Source organism: Parasteatoda tepidariorum, chromosome 1 (genome assembly GCF_043381705.1).
Source record: "Parasteatoda tepidariorum isolate YZ-2023 chromosome 1, CAS_Ptep_4.0, whole genome shotgun sequence".
Taxonomy (NCBI): domain Eukaryota; kingdom Metazoa; phylum Arthropoda; class Arachnida; order Araneae; family Theridiidae; genus Parasteatoda; species Parasteatoda tepidariorum.
In genome coordinates this window covers 50,040,448-50,056,373 of record NC_092204.1, presented here as the reverse complement: position 1 = coordinate 50,056,373, position 15,926 = coordinate 50,040,448, and the positions used below count along the sequence as shown (strand labels likewise).

The window sequence follows — 15,926 nt, the reverse complement described above, 5'->3', positions numbered from 1 at the left end:
ATACAGTGTCATATAAACTGGTTTTTTCTTTTCCATCAGAAACATGCAAACTGAAAATATTTCAGTTTGTTTTATATTTTCACACTTAAAATAAAACCTATACTAAGCCAATGTTGCCATGTCAAAAAACTGTTCAGGTTTTTTGTTTATTTCTTCGTCAAAATTTTTTTCCATGATTTAGATAAAACATTTCTTTTAACAGGATATGCATAAAGAATTTTGAACACTGAAAATAATTTTAACACTAAAATAAATAATACAAAAATATGTTTAACTTACTTGTTCCCAGTCAAACATTAGACCTTCAGCTACATAATTACTGTCTTTGAATTTCTTGAAGAATTCACAGCCTGTAGATACAAATAAACTTAAATAATTTTTAAATGAAATAAATAAATTCAATCACTTATTTAGTGTATTAATGAAAATAAAATGAATATAATGATAATAATTTATCCTAACCTGGATATGGCAGCTGAATAATTTTGAAATCACAGTATCTATTTTCTTTGTCTATCTTCTCAGAAGAGCTTACTCTATAAAGTTAAATTGGAACTGATTACTTATATATACAAAGCGCCAAAAAAAAATCACCTTGAATAATTTTTAATCAAATCTTAGGATTTTTATGTATTAGGACTCAACCTTAATGGTTTGATTCAGGGGGATTAACTCAAATATGGTAATTAGTTAGTGCAAACAATATTTTAAGTTACGAAATCAGTCACAAATATGTACTTTCTCTGGAGAAAAAAAAAATATTTGCATCGAATTTGTATTTCCTACTCTCAAAATATAAGGGGTAGTGGTAATCTGATAAATACTGCCCCAATGGTTTGGTCAGTAAAGCTTAGAATGTAAATTTTATTTTTTGCATATTTCATCATATCTCTCAAGAACTTTTAAAGCTAACTGCAACATTTTTACACACAATTATAAAATCATCTATCCAAAGATAATTCCATGCAAAAATTTTCAGATTCACTTAAGAATTTTCCATGATATTAAGTAAATTAAAAGCAAAGTAACAAAAGTATATTAAGTCAAACAAAAAGTAAATTTAAAATTATGGAGAAAAAACTTCCAGCCACTTTCCTCACCAAACCTAATGTGATCATATTTCTCAGATTGCAGCTATCCCCTTCTTCCCATATTTTGTTACTCAATAAACTAAATTCATCACAAAAAAAGGTATTATTAAGTAAAAGTATTTTTTGTGCCTGATTCTATGATTTTATAATTATTAGCTAGCACCAATTAATTAGCAATTTTAAGGTTGCCCCTTTGAACCTTTATGATTGGCATTTAGTGCATAGAAATCCAATTAAAAGTTATTCAGAGTAATATTTCTTTTCCATTTATTTATTTTAGCAATGCACAGCAAAAGTTACAGTTTGGTATTCTGTAATGATAGGATTTCTGTAATGATATAGTATCAAAATCATTTCAATGTATAGTTAAAGGATATAAATAGAGAAAAAAAAATAGCCTAAATTCTTGACTGTAAAATCATTATTTATAATTGGCACAGTTAACAGCTCAGTAATACAGCACAATTAGAAGATAACACATCTGTGTCTTGAATTGATTACGATACCAGGATCATGTGATGATTGTGATTCCATAAAAAATGATTAAATGATGTGTTAACTTGTTGACTTAATGAGTGCATATTTGATGCAACAGAAAAAGGCAAATTCAATCCATAGTTTAAAAATTTTGTGCACAAGCTGAAAGCTTAAAATTTTATTATAAAAAAACACTCTTCCATACACTTTAGTAACTATACCTTCCATACATACACTAAATTACACCTTACTCGATAAGTTTAGTTCACTTTGATTAAATCTAGTATCTATATTTTTTATTTACTAAAGACATACTTACCGACAATACAGAATGATTTTGGTCATGAATTTTGATGGATTTTCATCAAATCTGGTGCTCGTGTGCAATTGACATTGATTAATAATATTTTTTACTTATAAAATGTATATTTAAGGAAGTTAAAAAGAAGATTTAGGTATTCATTTTAGTCTGCTTTTACCAAGCATGGTCGGGCTAGCAAACAAGCTGGTTCTTTCTGAAGTTTTCATTCAAAAGATCGGCCTCTAGTATATTGATTCCTTATTTTTAATCTTATTATTCATAATTAACATTTGTGGTATTTTCGACTGGCTTCTTTTGGTCTGGCTTAAAACCTGCTACTATGAATATGGCGTCTGCATTCAAACATTATGGGTTAGATTTTGAATTTAGTAAGATTGCAATATCTTTGTATTTTGGCATGTGATTAAAGTGACAATAAAAATGACTCAAAAATCGATGGCGATTGAAAAAATTGCTGTTGACAAATAATTTCCTTTTAAATTAATTTTCTTTTTCAAAATAATTATAAAAGAGACTTGCTTTAATGTTTAGTAAAAAAAAATATTTGAAAAATATATGACAAAAGAAATAAAGTGCCAGGCATTAAACATAATTTTTAAAAAGCATTTCTATGTATTCTTTATCAAAACTACAAAAACAATTAACAAGTAAAATTACCTAAGAATTAAATTGCTTCCTAAATAAATATAAAAAACAAAACTTAAACAAAAATTAAACTAATTTGAATAATCAGGTTACAAGATACTTTTTAATAAGTCCAGCCTAAAATCAATCATTATAGAACTACATTTAATTTTAAAATAAAATTAAAAAAAAAGTCTTATATGCTTTATCAATGCATGATAAATTACTAAAAGAAATGGTAAAATGCAATTTTGGCTTATTTTGGTTGTAAATGGAGATAGTAATAAATATTTAACTTCTAATCGAAATATAAACGAAAACATAGCTTACTTCAAACCATATTTAACTTTTTTATTCTCAACCATAAGATCACAGATGTAGTTGACAGATAATTCTTTTAGAAGTTTAATATCTTGACTACGGAGTTCAGTAAATAAAGCACCATTTCTATAAAAAAAATGTACTCATTTGAAACAAATACAGTTACAGTAAACTAGATTAAAGCTTAAAACGTAGATAATACATTAATAAACCTATAACTGCTTCAAAATGGGATTATACTTTAAGAACAGTAATAAAAAAAAAGATCAAATACAAAAGAGTAGCGGAAAAGTTTCATGAGTTAACTGACATTGACAATTAATTAAGTTTTCTTAACTCTTATACCTAATTTGTCATGAATAAAACCTGATGGTTCAATTTTGTTGTTTATAATAACAGAAGCAAATACCTAGAAGTTTCTTAGTTTAATTTTTAATTTTAAAAAATAAATCAATTTAATACTATCTAACTGCTTATTTAAACAATTCCGATTTTTATATATAACATCAGTAGTTCAATATAAAGAAATGAAATGATAAAGAATAAACATATACCTTGAATAGGAGGTATAATTTTTTTCTTCAGATTCGGAACTAGAGGCTAAAATAAAGAATTAAAAAGTAAATAAATGTAAAAATTTATACTTCAATTTTGCACATTATACAACATAAGAAAAATACTTAGCATAATTATTTCAAAATTTATTGCAAAAACTTTTCAACTCAAAACTAATTATGTCAAAAACACATTAACAATATTTTTCAGTTAGTATCATATAGAAGTGTTAGTGTTGGAAAACAAAACTTAAATTCTAGATTTTTTATTTTTAAATTTTTTTACCAAGAGCGGATCCCTATATAAAATATAAATTCCTTCTTTTTTTTAAACATACATGAAAAGTAAATATTTTAAGTTAAGATTAGAAAAATATGACAAAAATCCAAAATTTCCTCATTAATTGACATAAGTTCAAAGTTAGATATTTTTCAAAGTTGATATAAAACAATTTCTTTCACATACACACATATATTTTTGCTGATTGATCATTTAAAATATGTTTCATGAAGTAAAGGATAAAAAAATTATCACTTAAAACTGAATAGTATATATGCTACTTACATGCAATACATGTTTATAATGAGCAAATAACATCCCCATAAAGAAATATAAAATAAAAATTGAAATTTTAGTTCAACGTTAACAGGTACAAATCACTAAAATATAAAAATTTTCACATGATAAAAGTTTTAACTATGATTTATTTCTCATGAAATTATAATATTGCATTTTATTACTAAATGCATTTCATTACTATAATAATAAAACATTAACATTACATTTAAAATGAAAATCTTGATTATAGCAACAGTTTCATCTGTTATTTTCTAAATGAACTTATTTTATTAGATTAATTATTTTATTAGAAAATTACTTTTATTTTTAATTTACTAACTTATAAATCAATATAATTTATAAACGAATATTGTTTATGAAATTTAACCATACACATAGACAGTATATGAGCAGCAATTTCTCCATTTTTACTCTATTATACATACTTAGAAATAAATAATACATACTTAAATATTGTGCCACATTGTGGGCCACCTAATTTGTCTACAATTATTTACAATAGTGAATCCCACATGGAGGGAAAAAAATGAAATTAAAAATATTCTTGAAATTTTTCATGTCAACTACATATTTACATGTTTGTTCTACACATTTGATTTTAAAAATAGGATCTAAATAACAGGAAACCAATTAGTTTTAGCATTTAGCAGAAAAGAGTGTCAATGTCTTTTTTTAACGGCAAACTTTAAAATAGGGCAATCTACGAATAACGAGCCAAATGTGTATACATGATTTGTCTTATTTCTAAAACAAATTGATGTTGTTCTTATTAAATTAGAGAAGAATTCAGCTACTGTTAGCTGACATAAAAACAAAATTCATTGCTGCCCTCAAAAGCAAAATTACTTTTTCCTGAAATCCTCCTTCCCCATAGAATGTAGTGAAACCCTTCCATCTGATAAAGCATGGTTTCAATCCCTCTATTTTTTAATAACCTCAATGTGTATAACTTATCACTTCATAATTAAATTTAATCTTGATGTTGATAATTAATAAAATTGAGTTACACAATTTTGTATATTTTGTGCCTTTAGAAATTATGTTTTATTTCAAAGTTGAAATTTTGAACTTTCCTTTACAATTTAACCAGTTCTTAGCAACATCACAGCTACTCAAATTTATATTTTGCTTCTTTTAAATTATATTTTAAAGCAGCAAAAATACAAAATACAAATGAATAGCACTAAATACTTACAATTGAACACAAAACCGGACATGTCTCGCAGCAACATTTCACCGCCACATGCTAAGGTAGCAGAACGGCAGACATACTTTAGGAAAAAAATTTAAGATAACATTAAAAATAAACTATGAAATACTTTGTGTAAAAATCTATTTGAATGAAAATTTTATGATTCCATCACATTTGAATGAAAAAAATGTTATATAACTGATTAAATAAATATACCAAACTGTATTGAAATTTTTATAACTTAACGATTATATAATCATTTTACCTTTAAATATTTGTAATTTTATGTAAAAAGAAAAATAAATTTAAAACAAATGTTTATTTTGGATTCAACCTGTAACTATTGCTAAAAAATATTTTTAATAGATATTAATAAGTACATTAAATAATTAAATAAAACAGCAATTTGGACAATTTAGATAAATTATAATGGAAAATAGATAACATGTAAAAGGATAGAAGATTAAATTCATTACACTTTCATCAAAAGGTAATGCGCTTGTTTAGTAGGAAGTGTAATAACTTTAAAGAAATAACTAAAATAACTTTATTTCCATACAAATATTAAAAACATAAGGTTAAAAATATTTCTTGTACAAAATTTTAAGACGGGTTTTAACCTATCTTAAAGTTTGTCATGTCATGTTATAACATGTTTTATTATTTGACATGACAATTTGACTTATATCAAGGATGTCAAATTTATGCCAATTTTAAACATGAATAAAACAGTCACATCTAAAACCTTAACAATTGTTTTATGTTTATGTATTGATCTGATTGTTTTATGATGTTTTATCTGATCTTGTCATACATGATTGTTTTATGGTTATGTATCTTATTATTCATATTTTAATAGAATATTAGATGTAGTACTTGACATTAAATAATAAATTCTACAATTTAACATGCGTCGGGAAAAAAATTCTGATAATTCCCCGTTTTATTAAATAATTATACTTCAAATATAGACCATTACATACAAACAAAAGATATGCTGGAAACACTATAGTTGTTAAATTGCTATAATGAAGGCACTTTAAGCTTAAGAACTTTAAGCTTTCGAACAATTATTTAAGACATAACCTTAAAAGACAAGGCAAAATCAAATTTTATAAATTGAATTGCTAGGGGTGCAGACTCCCAAGAATTTTTTTCAAGTTTGATATTTTAAAATTTATTTCTTTTTTTTCTTAACTTTCTTTGGAAAATTCTGTTCAAATTTTTCTACACTTTCATTTGAATTTCAAGCAGCTAAAATATTTTAAAATTAAAAAGATAACAAAATTAAGTATAAAAAAGTATTCAATGTAAAAAATTAAGTATTCAGTATAAAAAAAATTACAGCAAAAAGAAGATATTTCTATTTCAATCATATGAAAACATCCTTTTTGGATTTAATCAAACCTAGTAAAAAATTTCTTAATATGAGAGTTTTCCAATTGTTTAAATCAGAATAAAATTTTTAAAAAAAACTTTTCTTTTTCTACAAAAATCAGTTACTATACTACAAAAATCAGTTTCAGACATCAAGAAGCCTGCTTATAATGTAAAATAAACACAAGCATGGTTAACAGCTAGAATTAATTCTACAAAACATTCTTACGTTTTCCATTTTCAACCATATCTTAATTTCTATAGTTTCAACCAAAAAAAATCTTTTTTCAAAGTTATAAAATTCCTTAACCCTAAGTTAATTGTTCAATACAAAAATGAAAAAAAAAATCATTTATTTTCCAATAAAGATCAAAAAATTTTGAATAATTATTCTCATAATATAAATATTCTCATTAACATACTTTTTAACACCAAAACTTAAAAGAATAATTTACCATAAATATCAAAATAACAATTTTAAAAAAATACTAATTATTATTTAAACTAATACTAAGTCACATGGGACAGACAAACTATTAGGCTAGAACTAATCTGGCTGTGACAAAAAGGTTGGTAAAATATGTTGCCAATGTATGTTGCAATGTTTTGCTCAATAGTGCTATTCTACCTATGCTATATAGATTTATTCCAAATTAAATCTTTGGATCATAAATACTACTTACTTTGCCTTTAAAGAGTATTACAGGTACAGGAAATCTTGTTCTGCATCTAGCTAAATTAGACTTGTTGGCTATTTCTTTGAACTTCAAAGCATTAAAGCAATTTACGCTGAAATAAAATTGTTAACTTTTATTATTGTATTTTAATTAAAACAAAAACTATTAGTGCAAAGAACAATTTAACTTCAGAGTTTTTCTGTTTTACAATCTATGCATACACATAAATCTACTTCAAAAATCAAAACAAAAAAAATTATAAATCGAAGCCATAAAAGGTTGTTGTGACACTTTATTTCTCTATGTATAACATAAAAAAATAATAATCTAACATAGTTTTCCATTGTTGTTGGTACAGTGGTGTTGGTATCGTGGTTTTATTGACTTGAAAATCACATGAAAGGCTACAATTTTCCTACATTGTTTAGGTTGTAATCAGCAAAAAATTAATAAACGTTATAAAGGTATTGTTTTCCTATAAATATTTTTTTATCCCTAATTTAATAGTATTTGCCTGCACGTTTGATTGTTCCCCAAATTTTAAAAAAAAAAAAGTTTTTTGTTATTATATACAGTGAAACCTCGATTTTACGTCCCCCGAATTTACGTTTTTCCCGCATTTTGCGTTTTTTTCATCAGGACCCAGTTTTTCCGTATACCTCCAATGTTAATTTTACCCGGATTGTAAGTTTTTAATTTACGGAATTTCCCGCATTTTACGTTTTTTGTAGAAATAAAAAAAAATAAAAAAATGTTTTAATAAGCAATATTTTTACTATGTTTGCTTTTTTAAAGCTCATCCACGTTGTTGAAAGTAAATCTATGAAAGCAGAAACGCATTCCACAGACTACTGTTTTCGAGAACTTTAGTCCTCTCTCCCCCTTCCTTTGTTGAACACCTGCTGCCTGTCTCGGACAAGGCAGCGGGCGAAGAAACAAAGTACAGAAACAACACATTTCATTGGTGCAGGAATGAGACAGATAGGAGAAGAGACACTCCAGTTACCAATCAGATGTAGTGACTTATTTTCTTCCTTGGAAAGCAAAGGGGATCTTTACGTTTCTACAGCTTTTNAAAGTGATCTTGAACTGGTATGTTTTTTTCTTTAAATACTAATATTCTTTTCGTAAAATATAGATTTTAATAGTACCTTTTGAAAGAGTCATCTTTACTACCTTTAGTTTGTTTTATTTTCCCATTATTATTATATGATTTTTTGCTATCTAAGTATTTCCCGTATTTTACGTTTTCCCGGATTTTACGTTTTTTTTACCCAGTCCCCTGAGAAACGTAAAATCGGGGTTTCACTGTATATTATTTCACATATTTTTTATTACATTCATATTATATATAATATTATATATATATAATATTACATTTTTATTATATACATTCATTTTATTAATACTATAACGTAACTCTACGCTAAGATAAATTTATTTAAATTGGTGTCTAACCTTAACCATTTTACAATTACTAATTTTTGCGCAAATGATTATAAATTGCAGTTATTTGCCATTATAAATTGCAGTTTAAAGAGATTCCTTAAATGATTTAGGAGCCTGATGCACAATGTGACACATTCAAAAATTGTATTTAATATATCCATCCGTTTGGTAAGCAAGAATATTAAATTACAGTTGTCAACTCACTAAATTTGCTATAACAATATACTTTTAATTGTAAATGTCACTTTATGATCACTTAGAAAAAGTACTATGTTTAATAAATCTTAATAGAATCATATGGAAAATATATGGACATGGGAAGTGGGATCACAAACGCAAACAAACAGAATTCTTTTTAACACAAGAATCTTACGTGAATCATTTCAAATTTCATAGAAAGAAGTGTTTTAAGTCAAGAAACAACCATTATTGTGAAGCAATAGGGGTTGGTGAGCGGCAGGAGGCTTAGTTTCCTAGTATATGCATGGATAAACATAAGAAATAGTAAAAAATACAAACCTTTTGTTAGAAAATTCTAAGTCTTTTGACAAACAAGATTTCTCTTCAACGGGTATGATAATTTGTGAAGGATAATTAGTTGAAAGTGAACCTTTCTCATTTTCAATTTTCTAAAAAAATAAATCCAATAATAAAATTATAATTATTCATTTATTTATGATTATTTTCATGAATTAAATGAAAACATAACTTATCTTAAAAAAAAATAATAAAATACACTAGAACAAATTTTTAACTTATAATTTATGCTATGCTAAAAAAGGTTCCCAAATTCTTTTTAATTCGACTCATAGATTTTTCAAGTTTCTTAAATTCCATTAATTTAATTTATGAAAAAGAGGTAAATTATTAAAACTACAAATATATATGTAGCAAAAAAAAATTTATGAATTATTATTAAAAGATAAATTTTTAATATTGGATTTTCCCATTAAGGATTTGTTTAGGTCTTCAATATAACATAAATTTAAAAAACAATTTTAACATGACTGCACTTCATGTACAAGTATGAAAAGTTTAAAAAGGAAAAAAAAAATTTAAAGTTTTTTTTTTTTCAAATTTTAAAAAGACAAATTTTAGTTCAAAAAATTTAACATATCATTCAATATTATCTTTGAACGATATTTTAGTTTTGATACCTGTTCACAACAACAGAAATCTCAAGGCAAAATGTATAACTACCCTACAAGTGGGTACAAGTTTGTCCCATTCTGTGATTTTTTATGCATATACATATACAGTGCACTCCCGATTATCCGGGTTAATTACCGGGACAGGGAGCACGGAGAATCGAAAAACACGGAGAATCCGAAAACTCTTTTAATTAGAGAAAAAAATCAATATCAGTACAAAAAATATAAAAATTACTGATATTTGCATGCTGTATAACATCAAACTAGGAATTTTCCTTTTAAAAAAATTGTGGAATGCGTCTTCGCCGTATATCGATACACATGTTTTACGAACCGCAGTAATGTCACCGTAATCAAATCCTCCCATATAATCCAATAAAATTTCCACAGAGCAGCAGAAATAGAAATTGTATTTCCCTCATTTACTACATCTTCTGCATCAGTTACTATCATCACTATTTGATTTAACAACATAACGATGTCTTCATCTCTCAAACACTGGAAGTCAGGCTCACATGCATCACTTTGAAACCAATCTTCAAAATTTTCTTCATCAAGAATTTCGAAACCTCAGATTTCTTTTGCTTGTTCGAGAATACTGTTATCATATTTTTCTTGAACATCTGAAGAAGATTGCTCATCAAGCGATATTATATTTCTCCAAGATCCTGATAAAGTAGACGATTTTACCTTTGACCATGCTGCTGATATTCGATATATTTCAATCCACTAACGAATATTGCTTCCAAAAATTTGGTAGTGTTATAACTTCATGAATAAAATTTTTTGAATCTTTAAAACGTTTCTCTTTATATTTTTCGTGTGACTCCGGAATGAGCACGGACAATCCGCAGACCGGATAATCCGCGCATGGATAATCGAGAGTGTACTGTATATATCAGTCATGTCAAAGATACGGCCCGCGATCGCGATATGTCACAGAAAGAAGAATCGTGTTCTTTTTAGAGCTTTTAGATTTCACTCTATTCCTCTACGGAAGTTTTAAAATGTGCACACTACATTTATAAGTAATTTCAAGGGCAGCGCGGGCACAGACAAGCGAGAGAGATAGACAGTAACGACATTTCTTAGCAACAGGCGAAATCTTCGACTGGAATATACTTAGCAGCACAACTACGGATGGCGCTCCTGCCATGGGTGGCAATCATTCGGGCATTGTAACTAAATTAAAACAGAAAACATCAGGGAATTTTGTGGGATTTCCCTGTATAATTCATCAGGAATCATTGGCATCCAAGCATTTAAAAATGAACCATGTCATGCTTCCTATAATTAAAATAGTAAATTTTATAAGGAGCAGAGGACTAAATCACCGACAGTTTTACAAGATTTGGACGAAAATTTTTTTGATGTCCCTTATTTCCCTGAAGCTCGTTGTCTCAGTCGAGGAGTAGTTTTAGAATGATTTTTTGCATTACGTGACCCTATTCAAGCTTTCATGTAAGAAAAAGGCAACCAAATTGATTATGACAATGACTGGTGGATTGATTGTGTCTTTTTGGTAGATATGAATTAACACTTGACTGATCTGAATGTAAAGTTACAGGATAAAAATCTGATTGTCACTCAAATGTATTCAAGCCTTTGAAACAAAGTTGAGGTTGTGGGAAAATCAGGTAAACAATAAAACTTTGGATCATTTCCCTCATTTAAAATCATTTGGCACAGTGAACCAAAAAAAATTGGATCAGTATTCTCAACTTCTGCAAAATCTGATCACGGAATTCAACAATCGTTTCGAAGACTTCCACAAAATGAATGAAACGGAATTCCCAATTTTTGAACAATCCATTCAATTTTGAAGCTTCACAGGCACTAGTTCATTTTCAAATGGAGTTGATAAATCTTCAATCGGACAGTATTTTGAAAGAAAAATTTAAAGAGGTTAACGCTCTTACATTTTATGCACAATATTTCAAGAGTTTGGATAACTATCCGGAATTAAAAAAGCATGCAGCACGCATTCTGAGAACAAGAGAAGTCAGGTATCTGGATTCTCGAGCTCAAAATAATTACCATCTTTTATAACTTTGATATGATTTTTAACAACCTTATATTATATACCATATAATTAGATAAATAAAATGTTATAATAGTTCAGTACATTTTTTTTATTTGAATCTGGCCCGCCTACACATTCTAAATTTAATATATGGCCCTCTGCAAAATTGAGTTTGACACCTCTGGTATTATCGTTCTTCACATGCCAATGATGCTCTGACGAAAACTTTGTGATCATTTTGGTGCAGGTACCAACACAAAAATTTTATTTGATTGCGACCTTTAAATTCATTTATTCTCATCCAGGGCATAACATGAAAGCTTAAAAATTAGCGAACGTGCTTTTGAAATAAATCCCAAAATATATAGATTGGAAAAAACATATTAGATACTTACACTAATTACATAATCTTTTTCAAATAGATCTTCACATTTCTTATGAATTTCGTAGTTCTGAAAGTATAGATATAATACATATAATAAGTATAGTATAGATCGTTATAATATATATATTATATATATATGACTTAGCACCATAAAAATGTAACAAAATGTGTAATATTACGTAATAACTGGATTTGATCGTTAACAATTTTTAAATTACCTTCTTATAAAATTTTATGTGCATATTTCAAAAAATTATCACCTCTCGTTATCAAAATAAAAGAAAATTTGTAGTTTATAAAACTAATTAAAGGTATGCTCAACGACAATCTCTGAGCATAAATTTTTTCTATAAGTTAAACTGAAAATTATGAGAAAATAAACATTTAAAGGGGCATTTTTCTTTTTAAAAAAAAGTTTATTTTAAAGATATTTTCAAAATTTAAAAACACACAAAAAATTTATTAATTTATATCAAGCTCTGAAAAAAGAGATACACATATAAAAATTTAACCATATGAGAATAATCTTAACAAAGTAAATATTCGTAATAGTAATCAGAATTAAACCTATAAACACAGATAATTTTACCAGGNATGCCAGGAAAACATTCCCCAAACCATAACGCTCCCTCTTCCAGCCTGCAGCCTTCCGGCAATTGTTGCAGGGTGCTTGCTTTCAGACGTTTCACGCCGTATACGCCAACGTCCATCTGTCCCATGGAGCTAAAATGTGATTTATCAGAAAAAGCCACATGTTATCACTCTGTGGACGTCCCGTTGCGGTACTGGCGTGCAAATTCCACCGATGAACAGCAGTCGGCATGGGTGCATTAACCAGGGGTCTGCTGCGGAGGCCCATGCGCAGCAACGTTTGCTGAACAGTTGTTGAGGATACAACTCTTGGTAGCCCCTTGGTTCATTTGGGCGGTCAGTTGCTCAACAGTTGCACGTCTATTCGTCTGAACGCATCTCCGTAGCCTTCATTCGCCTCTGCCATCTTTGGACCATGGTGCACCACATGTGCCACGCCGCTTGTTTTGTATAGTGCCATTTTGCCGTGCACGGTATACTTTTACCACGGCGGCACGCAAACAGTTCACAAAATCAGTCGTTTCCGAAATGCTTCCACCCTTGGTTCGAAAGCCAATAATCATGCCCTTTTGGACGTCGGATAAATCGCTACGTTTCTGCATTGCGCCAACGACTGAAATGCTTTTCGATGCCCTAGGACATCCAATATATACACTACACTGTAATGTGCTGCCACATGCACTCTGTGATTGATTATTTCACGTTGACGTCGAAAGTAGGTGGTGGTCACATTAATGTGACTGGACTGTGTATATATATATAGATATTATATATGACTTAGCACCATAAAAATTTAACAAAATGTGTAATATTACATAATAACTGAATTTGATCTTTAACAATTTTTAAATTACCTTCTTATAAAATTTTATGTGCATATTTCAAGAAATTATCACCTCTCGTTATCAAAATAAAAGAAAATTTGTAGTTTATAAAACTAATTAAAGGTATGCTCAAAGACAATCTCTGAGCATAAATTTTTTCTATAAGTTAAACTGAAAATTATGAGAAAATAAACATTTAAAGGGGCATTTTTCTTTTTAAAAAAAAGTTTATTTTAAAGATATTTTCAAAATTTAAAAACACACNTAAAAGAAAATTTGTAGTTTATAAAACTAATTAAAGGTATGCTCAAAGACAATCTCTGAGCATAAATTTTTTCTATAAGTTAAACTGAAAATTATGAGAAAATAAACATTTAAAGGGGCATTTTTCTTTTTAAAAAAAAAAGTTTATTTTAAAGATATTTTCAAAATTTAAAAACACTCAAAAATTTATTAATTTATTAAAAATTTATAAATTTATTAATTTAAAAATTTAAAATTATATCAAGCTCTGAAAAAAGAGATACACATATAAAAATTTAACCATATGAGAATAATCTTAACAAAGTAAATATTCGTAATAGTAATCAGAATTAAACCTATAAACACAGATAATTTTACCAGGGTGTAATTATTATTTAAGAAGGGAAATTATTATTTTCAAACTGAAACATGAATCAAAAGGCAGTATTTTTAAGAGATAGCGACTTTGGCACATTTTTTGTAAAAATAAGGATCATATATAGGGATCAAGGAACATGCTTATCTTTTAAAATAGCTAAGGGAAAACACAGTAAATTTTAATAAAAATAACTATATTACAAAGAGGTTCAAATAATATTTAAATATAAATCGTCAATTGGAACTAATATTTAATCTGATCATATCCATATCAGATTTACTTTAACTTTAAATAGATTTTTGTTAATTCACATAAGTGTAAAAGTATAGGAAAGTAACATTATTGACTCCATAAATATAATTATTCAATTAAAAAAAGATTAGTAAATTTTAATGACTTTCAACCAAATTGATGTATAATTACTTCCCATTAACCCAATACTAATCTTAAAGTATCATTAATATCAACATAAAAATTTTAAATATTGGAATAAATAAATTTCGTAGAAAATATTATAAACAAATTTTTATAATCATTTTAGCAAGAAGTGATAGTTCTTGGTGAACAAAATATGGAACAAAACCCTTTTATAAATAATAAGGCCAATTTTTAACATAAAAAAAAGAAAGCAACATTTGAAACCATCTTAATAAAGATTTTGACAATTTCATTTCTCAAATGATAAAAAAAAAAAAAATTAACATGTATACACTCATGCGCAAAGAACTAATTAGTTATTAGATAGCAAATAAAAAATTAAGTTTAATTGTCAAAAAAGAAAAAAATACTATAGTTATAGCACATTACAGTTTTAAACAAATTTACAGAAAATCAAGAATTTTAAACTAAAGGCTAGTGTTTAATATTTTTTTAAAAAAAGTAGGCTATAAATTTAAATATTGTATCAGGTCAATTGTCATTCTACAAACAATAGGTAGCTGTTAATTAGGATACATAGCATTCAATTTGACCACTACACAAAACAATGATGCAACCAGAACTTAAAACAATTGTTACGTAATTTAGGCCAACTTAAATGTGCTGTTCAAGATCCTATTATGATTCCCTTTATTTTTTGGATATTCAATTTGCCAGTTTTATTACTGTAACGAATTGTAAACTTACATTAGTTTGCAACTTGTATAATTAGAAAAACAATCCGACTTTTTTAACATAATAAAAAAAAACTAAAATATATTTTGGATATTTATGTGATAACAATTGAAAAGATAACTAGTTGTAGAAATGACCTAGTTATATCAGCAGCGCAGATAGAGTTGACAATACAAATGTTACAACACAAATCTATAAATATTTTGAATTTAATTTGGCCTATGTAACTTCTGTATTATATTTACACTATATAATGAGGGAAACTGAAATCGCGTTGATATGTTACTTACGATGAATTGAAAAATCATTCGCTTTCTTTAATTGATAAAATAAAGGAATTAGCAGTAATTATCATGCAGAAAATTAAAACTATAATGATGAAAGAAAGATAAATTTATGAAATACACAAAAAATTACGTGAGAATAATTTATATAAATATCTTTTAAATAATTTGCTTATGGTGTGAACATAGTGTGCTTTGATCAAAAGTATATTGCAGAAAGATAATACAAATAACAATGCTAATTGAAATTAAGAATGATTCCAAGCAAA

General features: G+C 27.1%; 1 protein-coding gene across 1 annotated transcript in view; it reads right to left on the bottom strand.

Moving 5' to 3' along the window:
* Positions 1-15,926, bottom strand: part of LOC107438727 (phosphatidylinositol-3,5-bisphosphate 3-phosphatase MTMR14) — a 28,124-nt gene that overhangs the window by 11,880 nt on the left and 318 nt on the right. The window contains exons 2-9 of the mRNA XM_043047317.2: positions 12,234-12,290; positions 9,184-9,293; positions 7,222-7,327; positions 5,165-5,240; positions 3,390-3,435; positions 2,845-2,961; positions 463-536; positions 280-350 (exon numbers count right to left, since the gene is read on the bottom strand). Coding sequence (XP_042903251.1) covers positions 280-350; positions 463-536; positions 2,845-2,961; positions 3,390-3,435; positions 5,165-5,240; positions 7,222-7,327; positions 9,184-9,293; positions 12,234-12,290 — 657 coding nt within the window. The remainder of the gene's footprint in view (positions 1-279; positions 351-462; positions 537-2,844; positions 2,962-3,389; positions 3,436-5,164; positions 5,241-7,221; positions 7,328-9,183; positions 9,294-12,233; positions 12,291-15,926) is intronic.